We start from the raw sequence: 18,890 nt of genomic DNA, 5'->3' as shown, positions 1-18,890 counted from the left end.
CAAATTTACGGTCAGAAAAATTAAAAAGGAAAAGAAATCGTATTCCATTCTTCTTTAACCTCTCACTGCTACACCCTCAACCTTCCCAGCTATGGCCACATGCAACATTTATCCCGTTCTTTTTCTTTCTTTTTTTAGACAAAGCCTTGGTCTAATCTGATCCTAACTATAAAACAACCAGAACTTGGACCACCTGATTCGGTATCCAGACGGTAATCTCTCCCATGCCCTAACACATTTCAATCTCCAGTTCCCTCTCAATGGATCTTCACGGCAGAGCAAACCATTGGTGATGCATCCATAGCGACCTTGACTCCCTCCGCCCAAACGTGCTTTGAGCCTTTGACAATAGGCGCTTCATAGATTTCCATTTACGTGTGTGCCATGTCACTGCTGTTACCCCATTGCTATCTTCCGTCTTTAGTTGCTGTCCTAAAAAATCAAACCTATTTTTGGTTAACTAAATATTTAGTTTAGGTGTTTGCTTTGGTATGACGATAAATTTATACGTACCAGTATAATAAAAATATGGATAAATTAAAATACGACATGTGGATTATGTTTTTCACATCAATAATTAGTTTTTCTTTTTTTAAATACATATCGTATCAATGATTTTACTAAATTACCCTTATACTTTAATAAAAATAAAAATAAATTTTATTTAATTTTTATAAAAGACTTAAATATTATTTTTTTTGTATTGGACAACAACAACCCTAATTCTTTAATTTAATTAAAATTCAATTAACTTTAATTTTATAATTTTAAATCTGAATCAATTTAAAAATCAACACCAAAATACATTTCATTATTCATATACACTAAAAAATTATTTTGTTTATCATGAACCCTAATCTAATCTCTCCTACCCCTAATCTCTACCGGAGAGCAGCAGTCTATTCTCAGTTCCTCACCCTCTTCCTTGCTCGTCGGACTCTGCCATTGTCCTTCCTCCCCTGATCTCGACTTGGTCATTGATCAGTTCAATGCTTCCTATAGGTCCTACTCTTCTTCGCTTGTGCATCGATGCTTTGCCTTCAGTCCCAATGATTCCCAAGTGATTCTCTTTTTCTCTCTCATTTGATTCTCCGGTGTGCTTCCAATTCTAGTTGAGCTTAATTGCCACCATGATTCAATGGGTAATTGATCTTTCTATTTTCACAATTCTCAGTTTGTTTCTCGCTTTTGAATGCAATGAATCTTCTATAGTTGCCCCCATAAGAACAGGTGACTAGTCTAGTAAGTCTACTTCTTACCAGAGAAAAACACAGTTAACAAACCTGAATTGTAATAGACTGGAATCAAATTAGGTTGGAAACTTGTTTTACTTATAGAAGATTTTAATGACCTACTACTCAAACTATTCAAACATGGACTAATTTTTCTCTAGGTCTCTACACTATTGATAGTGATTAGGAAGAAACTGCCTTATTCTGTGCTTATTTTGGAAAACTTCCTTATTTTGTGCTCATTTTGAAAACTGTCTTATTCAATTTATTTGGGGGTGAAACTGATAATGCAATTCCAGAGATTTGCCCTGACTTGTTTACTTCTAATGGAGAGCTAAAAGAGCAACCTGTGCAACAGAAATTCTCAAAACAGTCTACAAATGCACAATCTCAACATGCACCAAGATCCGACACTGAATATGAACTTCCTCGGGAGGAGAACCTGAAGAAGGTTGATAGCTTCTCAAGGTGAATTACTAAAGAACTTGCAGAGGTGGATGATCTGCATCTACAGTCTTCTCCTGGTATTTCATGGAGCACAGATGAGTGTGGGCAAGTAATAGATGATACATCATTGAACCTGTCCTTATCCCAAGACCAACTGTTCAGCATAAATGAATGAATTCTCTCACACTATTTTATTGAACTTGTCTGCTATAGTACTTTATTATATGTGAAAAATGGTTTTACTCTTTCTTTCTAATAAACTACTGGTTATATTTAAACAACTACGTGCCAACCCAAATCGGCGCAGGAATCTCTCCGCAAATCTCTCTAAACAATGTCACTAAAACACAGTTACGAGATAATTAGCTAAACCTCTGCAAAAACAGTTTTGAAATAATTTATAATCGCCCCAAACACAACAACTTTATAAATACAAGTGACTCATTAGGTCACAGATACGTTATTCATGAATAACTTCATATTTATCTTTTATTCTTACTAACTTCAGCATTGGAGTGCCTTTGCAGGTATCCACCGCCACCGTTCTTGGAGAAAAAATCGATATATCATCCTTCTTATCCAAGAAAAAGTGAGTCCAAACATCAAAAAAATGAGCTATACCTTGGAATCGGCCACTCACACAAGAACAATAATCATGGTGAGACAATGAAATAGTAATTTTGCGAAAAATGATAATTCAAAACAATGAAAGAGAACATTAAAATATATTGGCAGATTGATTAATCAAACGATGACTTAAGTTAAATTTATGCGACAAAAAGAGTCCTATAACTAATTTTTTACAAGTGCTCCAAGTTAAATAAAATTGACAAAATAAATAAATCTACATACAGTTGTAAATTTTCACCTTTCTACTTACACAAAATAACAACATCATGAATTTGGTGTTATATCTAAACTAATTCCAATGCCATTATTCTACACTTCATAAATATTAGTTAACTTATCATCTTGTCATTTCTATTCTTCATTTCTAATAATTTGTTATTCATTAGTATTTTTATATTTTATCCCAAAATTATAATTTAAAACCGATAAAAATTAATTTCATAAAAATTATTAGAAAAAACTAAGATCAAAATAAGTCCCAACAATCAATAAAGCCCAACGCCTGTAGCTGGACAAACGGAACCCAACACAATACTATCCTGTTCGTTGTTCACACAATCAACTCGGCTCAGAGACTCTCACTATTAGCACCCACAAAGCACAAACTGCTAACCTCCTGCACCATTCTATAAAATCCAGGTAAATGTGTCAACAGAATATACAACTAAAGAGAATATCTGTATATATGTATGATAATTGATTTGCACCAGAGAGCGCCCCTCAAATAAATGTCCAAACTCCAAACTACGCAAAAATGCAAAATATATTTGGGAAGTTTTGTGGTGCTGACAGATATTATCTGCATGGTATGAAGACAAGGCGTGTCGTTGTGAGAGTGCAACGCGTGGAAGGTGGAAGGTTGATAAGTGATCAGAGTTCTACGTTGACCGTGCATGAGTGAGTTGGTTTCCCGTTTTGGTGGGAATGGTTAATTATGCGTTAATGGCGTTGCTAAGGTTGTTAGCTGTTGATGCGTGAGCATCTTTCCTATCTTTTTCTAGTGAATTTGCATTTGAATTGTTAAGTTTAATCAAGATTTAAATACTTTTTAGCCACTATGAATGCTACTTCGAGTTGTGTGCAATTTTGTTTATTTCAAGTAGCATTTGAATGGATTTGACGGAGTTTTATAGAAGAAGAGGAAGAAAGTGGATGATGCTGTCAACCCTGACCTTTCTACACTCTAATAGATATAACTTAAGCTACATAGATCCAATTGACATGATTTTAGTGGCATTGGAAAGCTAACTTCTAAATTTTTCCAACAATATATAATAGTATATACTTCTTCTTCAACCTATACGGCCATATTGGCGTCTAACTTGGCTTTTTCCAAGTTAGGCGCTGGATGAAGCACTTACACGCTAAAGCGTGCTGCCAAGGCCACGCCTAACTTCAATTTCCTGAAGTTAGGCATGAAGATCACTCAACGCGCTCCAGGACATGCTGCCAAGGCCAAGCCTAACTTCAATTTCTTGAAGTTAGGCACCAATCCAAGGAAAAGGAGTGGTCCCGCATCCATCAATTATTATGCTCGAAGATTTTATTTAATTTCGATTAAATTTTATTTTATTTATAAATAGAAAAATATATTATTTAGTTTTATAAAATATATTTTACATTAATTAAAATTAAATATAAAAGAAAAAAAATTCAGCCTTTTAGCCTCTCTTCTCTCTTACTTCATTCTGCACTTGATAGTTTTTCAAACTCTAGTTTTCTCTCTGAGTCATGGGCAACTAAACCTCTACTGTTAATGTTAGGATTTCTGTTTATTGTATAGATTGATACTATTACTCTCCTATTTTAATTACTGTTTTGATTTCAATTTCAAGAATTTGTTTTCGTTCTTCATCTTATAAATTTGGGTGGAATGGAAGTGTTACACTTATTCTAATTGAGTTCTTGTAAATCTTGGAAAAGTAATTTATTTGAACAACAGCTTGAAAATAATTTCTCCTAAATTTATAATTATCTGGACTTAACGGAATACGTGACATATAATCCTCTTATATTTGGATAATTAGGGTTTTTGTTGCACATAAACTAGTTTTGAACTTAACCCTCTAATCAGAATCAAGTGACCAAGGAATTGGCGATTGATGAAGGTTAGAGGAGATTAAAAAGGTCTAAAAAATTAGGGTTTAGTCAATTAGAGTTTGCCATAAATTGAATCTTGCATGATTAAAATAATTGGTAAAAAAAGTTAATCCAGAAGATAAACATCACTGAAATCTTAACTGTTTTACTCATATATTCTTCACACCAATTTACTGCTTGCTTTTATTAATTCTCTGAATTTACTGTTTAATTCAAATTGAAACCCAAATACCATTTTTTGCTTGTCTGATTAAGTGAATCACTCAACCATTGTTGCTTGATCCATCAATCCTCGTGTGATTGACCCTTACTCACTTGAGGTACTACTTGGTACGACCCGGTGCACTTGCCGGTTAATTTGTGGACTTTAAATTTTATACCAGCTGTGTGGGCCAGAATGCGACGGGCTTGGATGATAGGTTGGATTTGATACTGGCCTTGCAATTTTACACTGGAGAAAAACAAATAAAAGACCTTGAACTTGGAAATAAAGAAATAAAAAGAAAAGTCTCATGACAAAGAAAAAAAAAGAGAAATTTAAAAATTATTATTATTATTATTATTATTAAATATTAAAGTGTTTTTCTAAAAGTTTTATTTTTACACAACTATCACTTCCTTTTTCTTAGCATGCTACAAAAATATTATAAATCTACAATCCACATTCAAAAGATATTAGTTTCATCAGAATAAAAGCTACGAAAAATCTATGATCTAATTTAGTTATTCTACAAAAATACAAAAAATCATCACATAGTCAAAAGAGCTAATTAATCATGCGAATTAATTAACCAACTTGAATTTGTCTATTTACATTGGCTAAAGATAAGTCCTTAAAATTTTGATCCATGTTAAATTAATCTTTGACCTACCCATCCAAAAAATACCGTAGATTTCTACACAGTACATATCGATGGAAAGTCATTAACAAATCCGGTTCACTATTCATAAAGATTGATAATTGAGAATTTAACAACTTTATAAGTTTTCTTTAACAACCTTGCATGTTAGCACAAATTCCCTTATATTAACAAAAATTTGCTGGCCCACAAACGGCCCAGCCCAATAATCCAACTATGTTAACCACATCATTTTCGCTAATTAAACTCTCCCACAAGTCCAAAAAAAAAAAACTCTCCCACGAAATGGAAAACACGACAGCAACAACATGCCATGACAATCAAGGCAAATCCCATACCACACGCAATTTCCACGTATCTTGCTTTAACGATGAGATGTCTGGACAACATCTTATGCTGACATCCTTGATCAGCACCATAAAATTTTCCAATATATTTTATTCCTCAACTAAAAAAAATTGGTGACACAATTTGAAAATGCAAAGTACTAATTCTAATTCTCCTAGACCTTAGCGAATGTCTACCTTATCTATCAATCTAGTATACATACAAAAACTTCAGAAGGAAGAATAAAGCTGCTTTGATGAAGTAACTGTGTGAAGAACATTTCCATCAACATCATAGAACTCAATTTTTGCATCAGACGGAGTCAATTGCACAGACATGAAACCTTGTCCATCATAATAGAATTTTAGGCCTTCTCCCTTTTCTTGAATATCTCCTCTATATGTTTTTGACCCCGCCCCACTAGTCAGAAACTGAATTGGGCTGCATTTAAAAAAAGAAGTTAAAATTGGATATTACCATAAAAGAGTTTCAATGTAAATAAAAAAAGTTAAACTTGTATGTAACTTTGTATGCTTTCGTTGTTTTTCTTTTTTACCTCTTCGTGTCACTAATGTGTTCAAGACAATGGTCATGTCCATTCATGTAAAAATCAACATTATTTGCCTGAAATTTGATAGCAAAGCCATTAGGATTTGGCATAAGAAGGAAAAAAGAGAGGTACTTCAAGAATATTTGCATTTTTAAATTCTATTTTACCTGAAGAATTGGGAGAAGTTGGTCTATAAGTTCTTGAGTATCACCATGATGTCCAATACTTCTGATTGCATGGTGTCCAATAACAATCTTCCATTTTGCACTTGATTCCTTCAATGCCAATTCTACATTCTGGAATTCAATAATCCATAAATAAAATAGCAACACTTTACTGATATTGAAACTAGCATCTATTCATGTTGATTGAAAAGGCAGGCTTCTTTTTCACAATTGCACAAGTGTATATATATGGAAAAGGAATCTTTTCATACCTTGAGTAAGTTGCTAACATAAGATTTTGGTGGGTTAATTCCACTCCAATCATATGTGTGTTCTGTTTCAGTGTAGTACTCTTGAACAAAAGGAGTTGTGTCCACAAAGAACATCTCAACCAGCTCTACAAAAATGAAGAAAAAAAACAAAACTACTTTAGATTGAATTTTATATACATTTTGATGCATATCTATTAAAGAGGTAAAATGTTTGATTCATATGCAGTGGCATAGCGACATTCATTCGTATAGATATCCTTTTCGTTTCTGATCATTTGTCCAAAGGACAAAGTTCAAACAAATTTGGCATTCACAATTCGAAAATTCCTAACTGGTCCCCAACCACTCTAATAACTAGTCTAAACCGTCTCTGTTATTAGTCTAAGCAGTCCCGACACCTCAACAGGTCACCGTTTACATAATTACTTGAATGGTTGAAGGCTCTGATTAGGAATTTTCGAATTGTGAAAAGCTGCTTTGTTCTTTAAATAAATAGTAAAGAACCGAAAAGAGCATTTACTCTAGATAAAAGCGACATCCAATTGAATGTCAGTATGTTAAAAGGCTTTGACAGATAAATAGAGGATAACAAAAAATACCTGCATCTACAATAAATGACCTTAGGCAAAGCCATCTGCAATCAATTTCCTTAAGGAAAGGGCTCAACTGGGCCTCAGCATCCCCCCTATAGTCATGGTTTCCCAACACTGCAAGCCAATTTATGATTTAATTAATCAATTATCACATGTAAGGTCAATAACATAATAAAACTCTAATCTCATAATCAGTAACTTGAACTTACCAGCGTACCACCGTTTTTGTAGGCTCTTAGCAGTGTAGATTTTGGTGAATGATTCCTCAAAGAATGGATCATGATCACTAGTTAGGCCATTGTCATAGAAATTGTCTCCAGTTGAAATCACAAAATCAATGTCAAGCTTCTCTCCTATTTCCCCCATCTACAAAGACAACCAACTTTCCTTTCTTAGCTATAATTATAATTTGCTCATATACAACTTTAATGGAGTATTTTTGGAATATCACTTCTAATAGCTACAGAAAATAAACTGTTTTAAAATAAAAATTTGTATTGGAAATAACAATTGAAATGAAACTAGTCTCAATTTATAGACAGTATCATTTTGACAGAAAACTAATTAAATTTTGCTATTTTGTATAAGTATTTTTGAATTCAAAATCAATTGAAACCAAATATTAGAGTGATAAATTACAAATTTAATCTCAAATTATTATTTATGATATATGATTCCACAAATGCTGATAGTATTTTGTGGGATCCAAAATGAAATGAAAGGTAATATTAGAGATGCTCTATTAAAGATTAATCTTGCGACCAAAAAAATTATTATTCTATAATAAGAAATTTCTCTTAAGAAAATGGTGCATGCCGAATTGTTTTCTGCAAAATAACAATGTTCTAAGAATCTGCAATGATGTGAAGAACATAACATCAAGAAATTTGGATTCCTCAGGACGAGTACATTTATCATTTTAATTTTCGTAATTAAATTATCCGGAAATTCAAATAGTTTATGATAAATCATAATAGATAGGAACGAGAGAAAGAAAGAGTGAAATAATGGCAAACCTGGTAAGCAACTTCAGATTGGTTATATTCACCTCTTCTTCCCCAATCACCAACCACCAAAAAATTAAGAGAACCATCACTTTTACATGGTTGTGTAAATCTCTGAAGCTCTGCAGATGCATAAAGAACCCACAAACCAAAGCTAATAACAACAATAATCGTGAAGAGAAGAAAAGATTTAGACATGGTTATTGTGAGTCTTGAAACAAATGCAAAACCAAAGAGGAAAGATCACTCTGTTTTTGAAAAACGGTTGGTGTTTTCCTACATTTATATATATAACCAATCCTCAACGTAACCTCCTTAGAAGAATATTAATAATCAAGGTACTAAGTAACACAAATTAATGTTAGATCTTGTGAAACTGTGAAAGGGACAGCAATTGTAAGCCACTGGAATTTTTCTATTAACAGTTAATTCCAACTCAATTTTCAAGGAGCATATCTTAGTAATATTTTAATGTTTACTATATTTGGCAATTGACATTAGAATCAACTTGAGAGAGAAACTTGTAATATACTACTACTCACATTACATCTTGTTAAATTTAGTGACATTGACAATGAGATATTGGTCTTCTTAGAAGTGAGAACCAATACAAAAGCAAAGAGTGATGTGTGTCATTCATATTCAATAATGTGTTATGTGTATGTGATGCATGATAGCTGTATGTCAAAATCAATTACTAGCATAGAATATATATTAAAATATAAAATATATATTAAAAATAAGTTAAATTATAGATATTTTTATACATAAATACATAGTTGAAATATTATTTATTGTTTTCACTTTTAATGGCAACTGCAAAAACCAAACAAGTGGTGCGGTTGATCAGGAAAATAACATGGGTTTGCGAATTGGGAGGCATTAGTTGGTTATATCTGAGGGAATATGCCCAGCATAACTCTTTGCAAATGGATATTCCAACGAATATCCCAATAACATATTCGCATATTTATATATAATAATCATTGTTGATTTTGTTTTCTTTTTTTTTAAAAATTGTATTGTTCATTGATTTTATTTGTTTTGATTATTCTATTAGTTCTCACTTATAAATTTTTAAAAGGTGTAATTATATTTTTATACTATTTTTTTAATTAAATTCCTACAATTTTTATAATTTTCAATTAAGTCTCTAAAATTTTTATAGTTTTTAATTCAATTTTAATTAAAAAAATATATAAAAATTTAATTATAAATTTGTTAAAATTATAAAGATTAATAGTATTTAATTATATTACATTATGTTATTAAAAATAATTATTTTTTATAATTATATAAATAATTATCCAAAAAACAGATATAATAAAATGATCGTATAAAATGCATTAAATTTAAGCTATATGTTTTAGGTTTCCAGGAGGTTTAGTTTCTTTAGCTAATCTTTCAATAGTTAAAAATAAATTTCAATTCAAATATTATATATCAACAAAATATTTGATCTAATAAACTACTATCACTATAAAAAAATCTAATAAATTTAGAGTATTTATCGATTTTGGTTCTTAAAAAATTTTGGACCAGATATTTTAGTTTCTAACTAAAATTAATTACTCGATTGGTCCTTAATAATTAACTCTAATGGAGGACAAAATAATTCTTGAAAACTCTAATAGGGGATAAAATGATCCCTAACCTCCTCTATTCAGAAACGACATTATTTTCCCCTAATTTCCATCATATCTCGCCTAACACTAACAGTCTAACACTGTAACTTCAAGCTATATAATGTATACTCTGCAACTTCAATGTTCACAAGAAGAAAAATGCTCAACTTATGCTCAACCAATTCATACTCAGAAAACTAATGACTATGTCTCTCAAATACTTGTCGTCTTCAATGGATCCCATGAATATTGACAGCAAGTCTGATTTGTTAAGACCCGTCATTATCGTCACCATCTCTCTCCTCCTCTGCCCTATCATCTCCATGATCACATTATCTACCACTTCGATCGCTTCCTTCAGCTTCTTCTCTGAAGCAATGTTCAGTAATTACTTCAATTTTCATATGAACGGCAACGACAACATTGCTCGTTGTACTGATAGCTTGGATGTGAGATCGAAATTGTCTGTCAACTTGGACTTTAGAAAAGAAGGAATGAAGCACTCGGGGTCCATTCCAAATGGGAATTTACATATGATGTCGAGAAAAATCTTCTCATGATGTCGTAATGTCCAACAATCTATATTGTTTGTCAGAGAATGGAGAAATGTGTGCCCATGGGTAGTTGTGAAACTTGGTCTTGAGAATGTAATGGACATTGTCGGGGTTGGAAATAATGTTGTTTGAGGATGTGGAGGTAAATGCTTCTGGTGAGTGAAGTGCAGAGGAGGTGGATATACCAGGCACAGAGATTTAAGAAGTGTGTGATCCATGACATGTTGAGGTAGGTGCAACACGCGTGATAGTTACACCATGACTTGATCTTGGAGCTGAATAGAAAGAAGAAAAAGATGGAAAAGAAGATTGTGAAGGTGGAAAAGGAGAGTATAAATGTTAAGGTTACACGAGATATGATGAAAATTGGGGAAGAACAGTGTCATTTTCGAACAAAAGGGTCAAGGATCATTTTATCCTTTGTTAGAATTATCAGAAATCATTTTGTCCGGACCTAAGTGACTGACAGAATTAATTGTTAGAGACCAATCGAATAATTAATTTTAGGTGGAGACTAAAGTATCTAGTCAAAAATTCTTTGAGAATCAAAATAGAAAAATAATTAAATACTCATAAATTTAAATAAAATTTAGTTAACATGGATCTTAAAGACATATGAAATTATTATTATTATTATTATTACTATTTTTTTATGAATACAAAACAAGTAAGTGGTGTGCTGCATTAATTATTGAGTTGAATTATCCAACATGCATGAAGTGATAAACTAAACTATTTTGCCCATTTGTGTGAAAGGATAAAATTGGTGACCATTGGAGCAGCATGGATTTTCTTAAGCTTGATGGATTATCAATCAGATGCGCTACTTGTAACTTGGTTCAGTTTTCAAAGTACTGTAGTTCTTTTTTTGGGGATTTTTTTTTTGGTGATTTAAGTATTGTATCACTACAATAATATAGATTATTTTTTAGAGTTATATGTGTAAAAAAAATTAAAATTTGTTAAAAAAATAAATTTTGAGACTATTTTAACTATAAAAATATGTTAATAAAAATTTTGTTAAAAATAATATTTTTAACATATAAGTAATTGTGAAAAAAATTTAAATCTTATTTTGATAAATATTAGCTGTCAAAAATAATTTATTAGAAAAATTTAAAAATATATTTTTTGTGATACTTATTAACCGTCAAAAATACTATTTATTTTGACACTTATTGACCATAAAATATTCTCAACAAAAATTTTTAATAAAGAATGAGATGAGATCTTGAAATTGAAGAATAAATTGAGATTTTGAAGATAAAAAATGAATAGTATGATCTCAAACTGAAAGCAGTGTGATGTCAAAATTGAGCCCAGAAAAGAAGAGAAATAGTAGAGTAAATTGAAAACAAATAAGTGTCAAAATTGAAAAGTAATTTTTTACAATCAAATTATTCATCAAAAAAATAGAAAATGTGACATTTATGATATTTGTCAAAAATATATATTAATTTTGACATTTAATTATAGTGTTAAAAAATAAAATATTAAAAATAATTCTCTTTTCTTATAGTATATAGTTCTAAAGAAATTTAATCTAAACTTCGAATTATTTAATTATGAAAATGAAATGTTGGGGAAATAAAAAGAAGTTTTGAGTAGTTTATTTAAAGAAATTAATGACTATTGTAAATGTGCCTAATTAATTGTGTACTAATTGATTACTTATTATGAATTGATTATTGATGTTAACTGATTGATCGATCTATTGTTCTCTAATTAATTATTTATTGATTTATTTTGACTTATCAACCCCCTATAATTTATTGATCTACTGTTAATTTAGTGTTTGTTTGGATATTATTATTTTGATAAAAAAATCTTTTTTTAATGATCTTTTTTAATTTTTTAATGTGTTTAACAAATTTTTAATAGTAAAAATAAAAATATTAAAAAATAATTTTTTTTAAAAAATTACAATTTACATCTTTTTTTAAAAGATATTTTTTTAAGAAAAAAATATTTTTTATGTAATGAATAAATAAAAAGTACTTTTATATTGTTATACCTAAACATAATTGATATATAAAAATATCTTTTTGCATGAGATATTCAAACATAAAATTACTTTTACTTTTTTCACAATATCTTTTAAAAAAACATAACTCGAAAAAAGATCTTTTCTTAAAAACTCACCCAAACAAATCATTAGCCTGATCTATCAATATACCGTAAACATATTCCAATTAATTGACGAACACTCTTTTGACTGATGCCAACTATATATCCGACCTACCTTGACTCATTGACTATCTGCTAATCTATTAACTGATTACCCTGTGACATCGGTCATCTGACTAACCTACCAACTAAGCGTTAAAAGACTCGAACCAATCTATTAATACAGGCTAAGCGATATTTCAAACGACCCCAACTAACTAACCAACCGTCTTCCCAATTCGAGAAAAATAGGTAGACTAACTACCTTATGACCTACATCGACCTACCGATCGACTATCAACCTCTTGATGTTCTATCACGATGGCCTTGACCTATTCAGACCTACTACTGACTGATTTTGGCCAACACAAATAACTAACCAACATTGGTAAAATAATCTCGACCGATCATTGAACAACATTTACTGACTTAACCTGGCAAATCATGATCGACTAATGTTTGATGGACGACTTTAAACTGTACAAGTCGACTATCGTTACCCATCTTTAAAGTATCATTTGGAAGAGAGGCTGAGATTGAAAGATTGAGACTGAGATTGGGAGACTGAGACTAAGAGACAGAGATCGAAATAAGTTTTAATATTGTATTTAGTGTAAAGTGAGAGATATAGACTGAAATAAGAATGGAACTCTAATTTAATTTACACAAAAAATAAAGTTAAAATTAATTAATTAAAATTTGGGTATTTTAGGTATAAAATGTTATTAAAGTTTCAATATTTGTCTCCAAAAAATTCAACTTTCTGTGTCTTCACTTTTTAGAGGTCTTGAAATACTAAAATTTTAGAAATAGAAACTGAAATTTTAGTACCAAATTTTGGACCAACAAACATGATACTAAATTTTAATCTCTTAATCTCCGTCTGAATACTTTAAAAGAAACACTACCTAAATACCTACTAACCAATCTTTACGGACTCTTTTGGGTTATGAAATTCTTGATTCACATATATAGGATTGATATTATTGACAACACTACATATTTTTTTTATTTAATTTAATAAAATCTTTAATATTTATTACAAGAACGTTAGATGTTGTTAATTTTTTTAATTTCATAATAAAAATTAAATATTGAGACACAATTTATTTCGAATAATTTATAATTTCGTGATATTATTTGGGATAAAACAAAAACTAATTTCATCAATATATAGTGTGTTGTTTGTAAGAAATAACAAAAATATGGATAAAATTGAATTATCTGCATATCTATTCATTCACTGGGCTATCATTGTATGCATGGAGAAAGAATAAAGTGGGAATAGAAGATAGATACATCTCATTATAAACCACCTAACACTGCATAGTGAATTGTACAATTATGAAGATTGTGGAAGAAAATTGGCTTTATGTTTGGGTTTTTGTTACTTTCGGATGATAAAAGTTGATGACGCATCACGCATGTTTGAAGAGAAATTGACGAATAGAAGGAGCAGATTGGGAAAAATGATACTGGGAGGAGTTTCAAAACTCATAAGATTAGCATGAAGCTTCTTTCTTTCATTCATAAAAAAGGGGATTAGCAACGATGTGAAGGTGAGAAGCAAGGAAACAAATTAAAGGCATTGCAATGGACTGGGTACTCTGCCTCGGAGGAGGACCGAACCAGAGTGAGATGTTTCTTGGTTTGAAAAGAAAGAGAAGAAGCAAGATCTAGATTCTAGAGTCTTAAATGGCTTAAATGGGTAAGAAATTGGGTTATCAATGAGAGACTTAAATGGCGTTTTGTGGGTGGCCAAAAGGATATGGGTATATTATGAGCTAACAAGATAAGATATTTTTTTTTTCTCGATGTGTACAAATCATTATTAAAAATATTTCCTTGGGTGGCGTTTGTTTACAAATATAGACATATAAAATTGTTCTTGGCATATACCAAGAAAAAAAATTATGTTTAGTAAATGAGATATAAATAAAAATATTGTGTTATGAGAGCTAAATTAATATTTGTTTATATCATTCTAATAAAAAAAGGCATGTACTAAGTAAAGAATAAAGATACATTTTTTGTAACCATCACTATCAAATTTTTATAATTAAATTTTTTATTATATTTTTATAATTTTATGTGAAAAATAAGATAAATTTAATTTTTTATTATTTGTTATGTTTTATATTCAATTTATCTCTAAATAAAAATAAAAATACTAATTTTTGTATATCAGTTTTTTTATGTCTTATTCTTAATGTCTTTGATATTGTTTTGTTATTAAAATCAAATGCAACTATAGTTCCATGTCCAAAAGTTAAAACCTAGAAATATGACTTTATGGGATCTGAGATCAAATTTCTTACCATGAGATTGAAGAACTGATACATAATAGGTGCGATTTGTGGTGACCACAAATTTGCTGTGGCTATGATGCCTATATTAATTGCTACAATTATTTTTTTACACGTAAACAAAAAGATTTTTTTTTCTTTGCCTTCTATATTGTTAATCACGAACACTAAGCAAGGACGGTAAATATATGGTAGTTGATAAGTTTTTAAATGATGTAAATTTATGTTAAAACCTGACCCATACTAGAAACTAATCATAACCTGAACACCCGATCCGGTATCCAAACGGTAACCCCTCCAATACTGTAACACATTTTGATCTCTAGCTCCCTCTCAACGAATCTTTACGCGCGGGAGCAAACCATTGGTGGTGCATCTATGGTAACTTGACTCCCTCCCGCCAAACGTGCTTTGACATAGGTGCTTCATGGATTTTTATTTCTGTGTGTGTTATGTCGCTGTTGTTACTATTGAAGTCTCTCTTTTTCTAGTGCGGTCTTTGTCCTTGTCGAATGTCTCTGTAGAGATGCCCATTTGGTTGATGAAGAAATTGAGATTTTCGACGATAGATTCGGTACTACTTTTGCTATGTAATAGCCATCGTATCTCCACAGTAAAACAACAAAATTTGACTTATTTAATTTTATCAAGACAATTTAACCACACTAAAGAATACTTCACTTATCACCATTTGATTGGAGAATCAATTCATAGTTACCATTAGCCACCATAGCCACGGCCATCAGAAACACAGCCTACATAATAAAGGTAACCAAAAGGATTTTAAATGGTGGGTCCATGTTTCTTGAAACAAACTTTCACAATATAGAATCTGATAGGAAAGGCATAGGGTGTTGTCTCTCTTATTGTTGAACCATGGAGAAGACAGATATTATCAAATTTATGGGAATACATCTTTTTAATTTTTTTCTCTTAATTGTTATTGTAAAATATGATTTTTCATTATATATTTTTTAACTAAAACCAAGTCAAAATATATAAGAAAAGGTGTTAAATAATAAAAGATCATATTTGATAAACAAATTGAGAAAAAAAATTGATAGAATCTATTTTCCAAATTTATCATTGCATTCATGTTTCTGATCATAGGTTTTTTTTTAGTCATGATGATCATAGGTTTTTTCTTTTGACATGATGATCTATGTTAATGCTTTACGAATTCATCATTGAATACATCTTGGGTTTTTGACATTTGTATCAAAATCTTCATATTAGTTAGGTAAACAAATAGGCCTAGCAAAATCTTTTTCTGGCCCAACTGAGACGAAGTAGATCCAAGGACTAAAACCATTTCTGACCACATTGAGACCAAAATAGTAAAATATAAAAAAGGTTCTTGGACTAAAAAAGAAATTTTAATAAAACAAGTTGGGTTGGTTTAATTCTTAGTTCACTAGTCTGCTTAAATAAGTGTCGGAAGTTTGAATTCCGTTTTGTGCATGCAGCAATCCATTGGCTAACGACAAACCTTAAATGGAGCTCACTACCGTGACGAATTAGTCATTGGCCTACTGGATTGAAAAAATCATAAAAAAACTAAAAAAAAAGAGAGAAATAAATTGTTATACTACCAAAATAAAATAATTGTACACATATATTCAATTACATACCGATATATTAACAAAAATAACTGATTTTTACATTGACGATATAAATTATCTTAAAAGACGTATTTGAAAGATTATGTAAAATATCTTATATTATCAGTGATCGAAATTAAACTCAAAAAATAAATAAATAAACAAAGGTACATCATTTTTGAATTTAATTATTAAAACATTGTCACCATATGCTCACATTTTAGAAGAGTCAAATCCTTATATATATAGTTATATACACATAGGTAATTTCACAAATGTCAACATGATTAATGTTAGTTTTCAAATTACCCTACTGCCTAGTGACTACTCTCTGAAATTGATTGTCGGTTTAAGCTTTCCCTAGCTAGCTGCGACTACTTGCATTGTGTGAACACTTTATGATTGATCCCTACTACCATTAGTTTACTTAGATTCTGATATGACACATGTTTGAAGCAAAAGGCACTTATCTTAATTACTTTCAGGTGAATAATTATTATTATTATTGTGGAATTTCTAAATCTGAAAGCTTTAATTAACAACATGAATATCTCTATCTGCCAATGTATGCGGTGTATGTAATTTCATAACTGGCCAGTGGCCACAATGCAAGTTATACCTTTTTACAAATAGATACATTGCGTGTAAGTTATGTAATTAATATAATCATATATATCATGCTTGAAAGTGACCTGCCCATTATGCTTGAAAGTATTTTGTAGTTTCTTATATTATGACGAAGAATAATAATCTATTATCCTTCTACATCTTTGTAATAACAAAAATAATCATCTTTATATGCGTATATATAGTATGTGATTTTCTGATTATTTCGGATAAACTACTACCTGGCCTCTACACTTCCTGATTATATGGAATCAAGAAACTGTCCTAACCGGCATATATCTTGAAAGAATTCGATGCCTTTTTTCTATCAATTATCTTTCCTTACAGATTAAATTGAAAATTGTAATAATTTTTATACTCAATATCTCAATAAATAAATAAGGTATTGTCCAGTTTAGTCATTAAAATTTGTAATGTTCACTAAAATAGATTTTGAAAATGACTAAATTTGTCTTTGAATTTACAAATTATGAATCTTTGTACGTTCTTAATTCAACAGTAAAATAATGTGGTTCACTCTTCAGTATATATGATTGAATAAATGTCTTAAATTGGTTAATTAATTTATTTTTATAAGTTGATCTTATATTGATGTAGATACTAAAAATAAGTTCAATTAATCAATTTGAGGCACCTATTTAATCATACTAAAATCTTAGTCATGTTATTTTACTATTAAAAATAATGTCACATTAAAACTGTAATATTCCAGGTCAGTATTGTGTTAACTACAGTTGAATTATGAACAAACGTAATAAAAATTCATAATTTATAAATTTAGGGATCAATTTAATCATTTTCAAAAAAGCCAAAAATTATTTGATGAGTACTGAAAATTTTAAGGAACAGGACATAAATAAAAAGCTTTACTTATGTAACATAATCTACTTTAATATGTTACTAACAATACAATAATGAATAAAAATTAAACTCTGCTAAACATAAACTATGCCAGATTTCTGTGTTAAATTTTGATTATATTCATCTTTAGCATCAGTCTTATTGCCGGCAAGAGAAACTCATTTGTTGTTGTGATTGTTTTTATTTTTTATTTGTTTATAAATAAAATAAAAATTGAAAGGCACTCCTAGGTTTATGTATGACATGATTTCGTTCTTGGTAAGTGGTATGGTAAACCTTTTAGCGTTATAATAAATCTTGAAAGCAACCATCCTTGCATGCATGGTAAAGGAAATTAAAATTCAATGTGTGTATTTATTTTAGAGCAAACTTAAGTTTACAAGAAAATGACGTAAAGATCCCAAAAACCAGTATGAAGATATGAGATAGTGACGATCCATAGAAGGAGAAGAGATGAAGGGCCCAAGACACCTTGGATGTCATGGAGGTCAAGGAACTTCAATTTTTTTTAATTAATGTCTAAGATAGCACATGAAAGTGATTTTGAACTAGAAATCATTAGGAATAGTAAGAACACGTACAACGAATGTAACAAACAAAATCATGATGTGCATTAAGGAGAAAGATTAGGAGAATGAATAAGAATACTCTATAAAATGGAAGGCAGAGTTAAAAGGAGTAAGTGTAGTTATCATATAATACAAATGAATTAATTTAAGTATTAGAGTATTTTTGCAATATATACTTTTTATAATCTTCTGAATTTGCTTGATTTTTATGCAGGTCTTCTTTTCTTTTCTTTTTTTATTTATCTTAGGTTATTTTTTTATTTTTGGGTTCACTAAGGATTAAACTTAACTTTTCGAATGGAGAATTCTGATATCATATCATAAAACTACTCATCCCAAAAATTTAAATTGATACGAAAAAGTAACATAAATAGTTATATCTCTCACAACTACAAACTCGAA

General features: G+C 30.1%; 1 protein-coding gene across 1 annotated transcript; it reads right to left on the bottom strand.

Moving 5' to 3' along the window:
- Nucleotides 1-5,351: 5,351 nt before the first annotated feature.
- LOC107490540 (purple acid phosphatase 17-like) lies at nt 5,352-8,483 on the bottom strand. Its single transcript, XM_016111310.3, has 7 exons — nt 8,192-8,483; nt 7,385-7,541; nt 7,182-7,289; nt 6,583-6,707; nt 6,314-6,442; nt 6,153-6,220; nt 5,352-6,037 (listed from the first exon to the last, which is right to left on the bottom strand). Exons 1-7 carry the CDS (start codon nt 8,375-8,377, stop codon nt 5,827-5,829), a joined length of 984 nt encoding a protein of 327 aa, XP_015966796.1. The 5' UTR covers nt 8,378-8,483; the 3' UTR covers nt 5,352-5,826.
- Between the last annotated feature and the right edge of the window lie 10,407 nt (nt 8,484-18,890).

Source organism: Arachis duranensis, chromosome 5 (assembly GCF_000817695.3).
Source record: "Arachis duranensis cultivar V14167 chromosome 5, aradu.V14167.gnm2.J7QH, whole genome shotgun sequence".
In the NCBI taxonomy this organism is placed as follows: domain Eukaryota; kingdom Viridiplantae; phylum Streptophyta; class Magnoliopsida; order Fabales; family Fabaceae; genus Arachis; species Arachis duranensis.
The sequence above is the reverse complement of the archived record's forward strand: the minus strand, read 5'-3'. Positions and strand labels throughout refer to the sequence as shown.

Bases quoted from the DNA above. Each gene is read 5' to 3' on its own strand.
- LOC107490540 (XM_016111310.3), bottom strand. From the start codon at position 8,377: ATGTCTAAATCTTTTCTTCTCTTCACGATTATTGTTGTTATTAGCTTT. The intron at 6,708-7,181 runs GTATTTTTTGTT...TCATTTTTGTAG, and splicing joins GTCATTTATTGTAGATGCAG to AGCTGGTTGAGATGTTCTTT. The intron at 6,038-6,152 runs GTAAAAAAGAAA...TTTTAAATGCAG, and splicing joins CACATTAGTGACACGAAGAG to CCCAATTCAGTTTCTGACTA.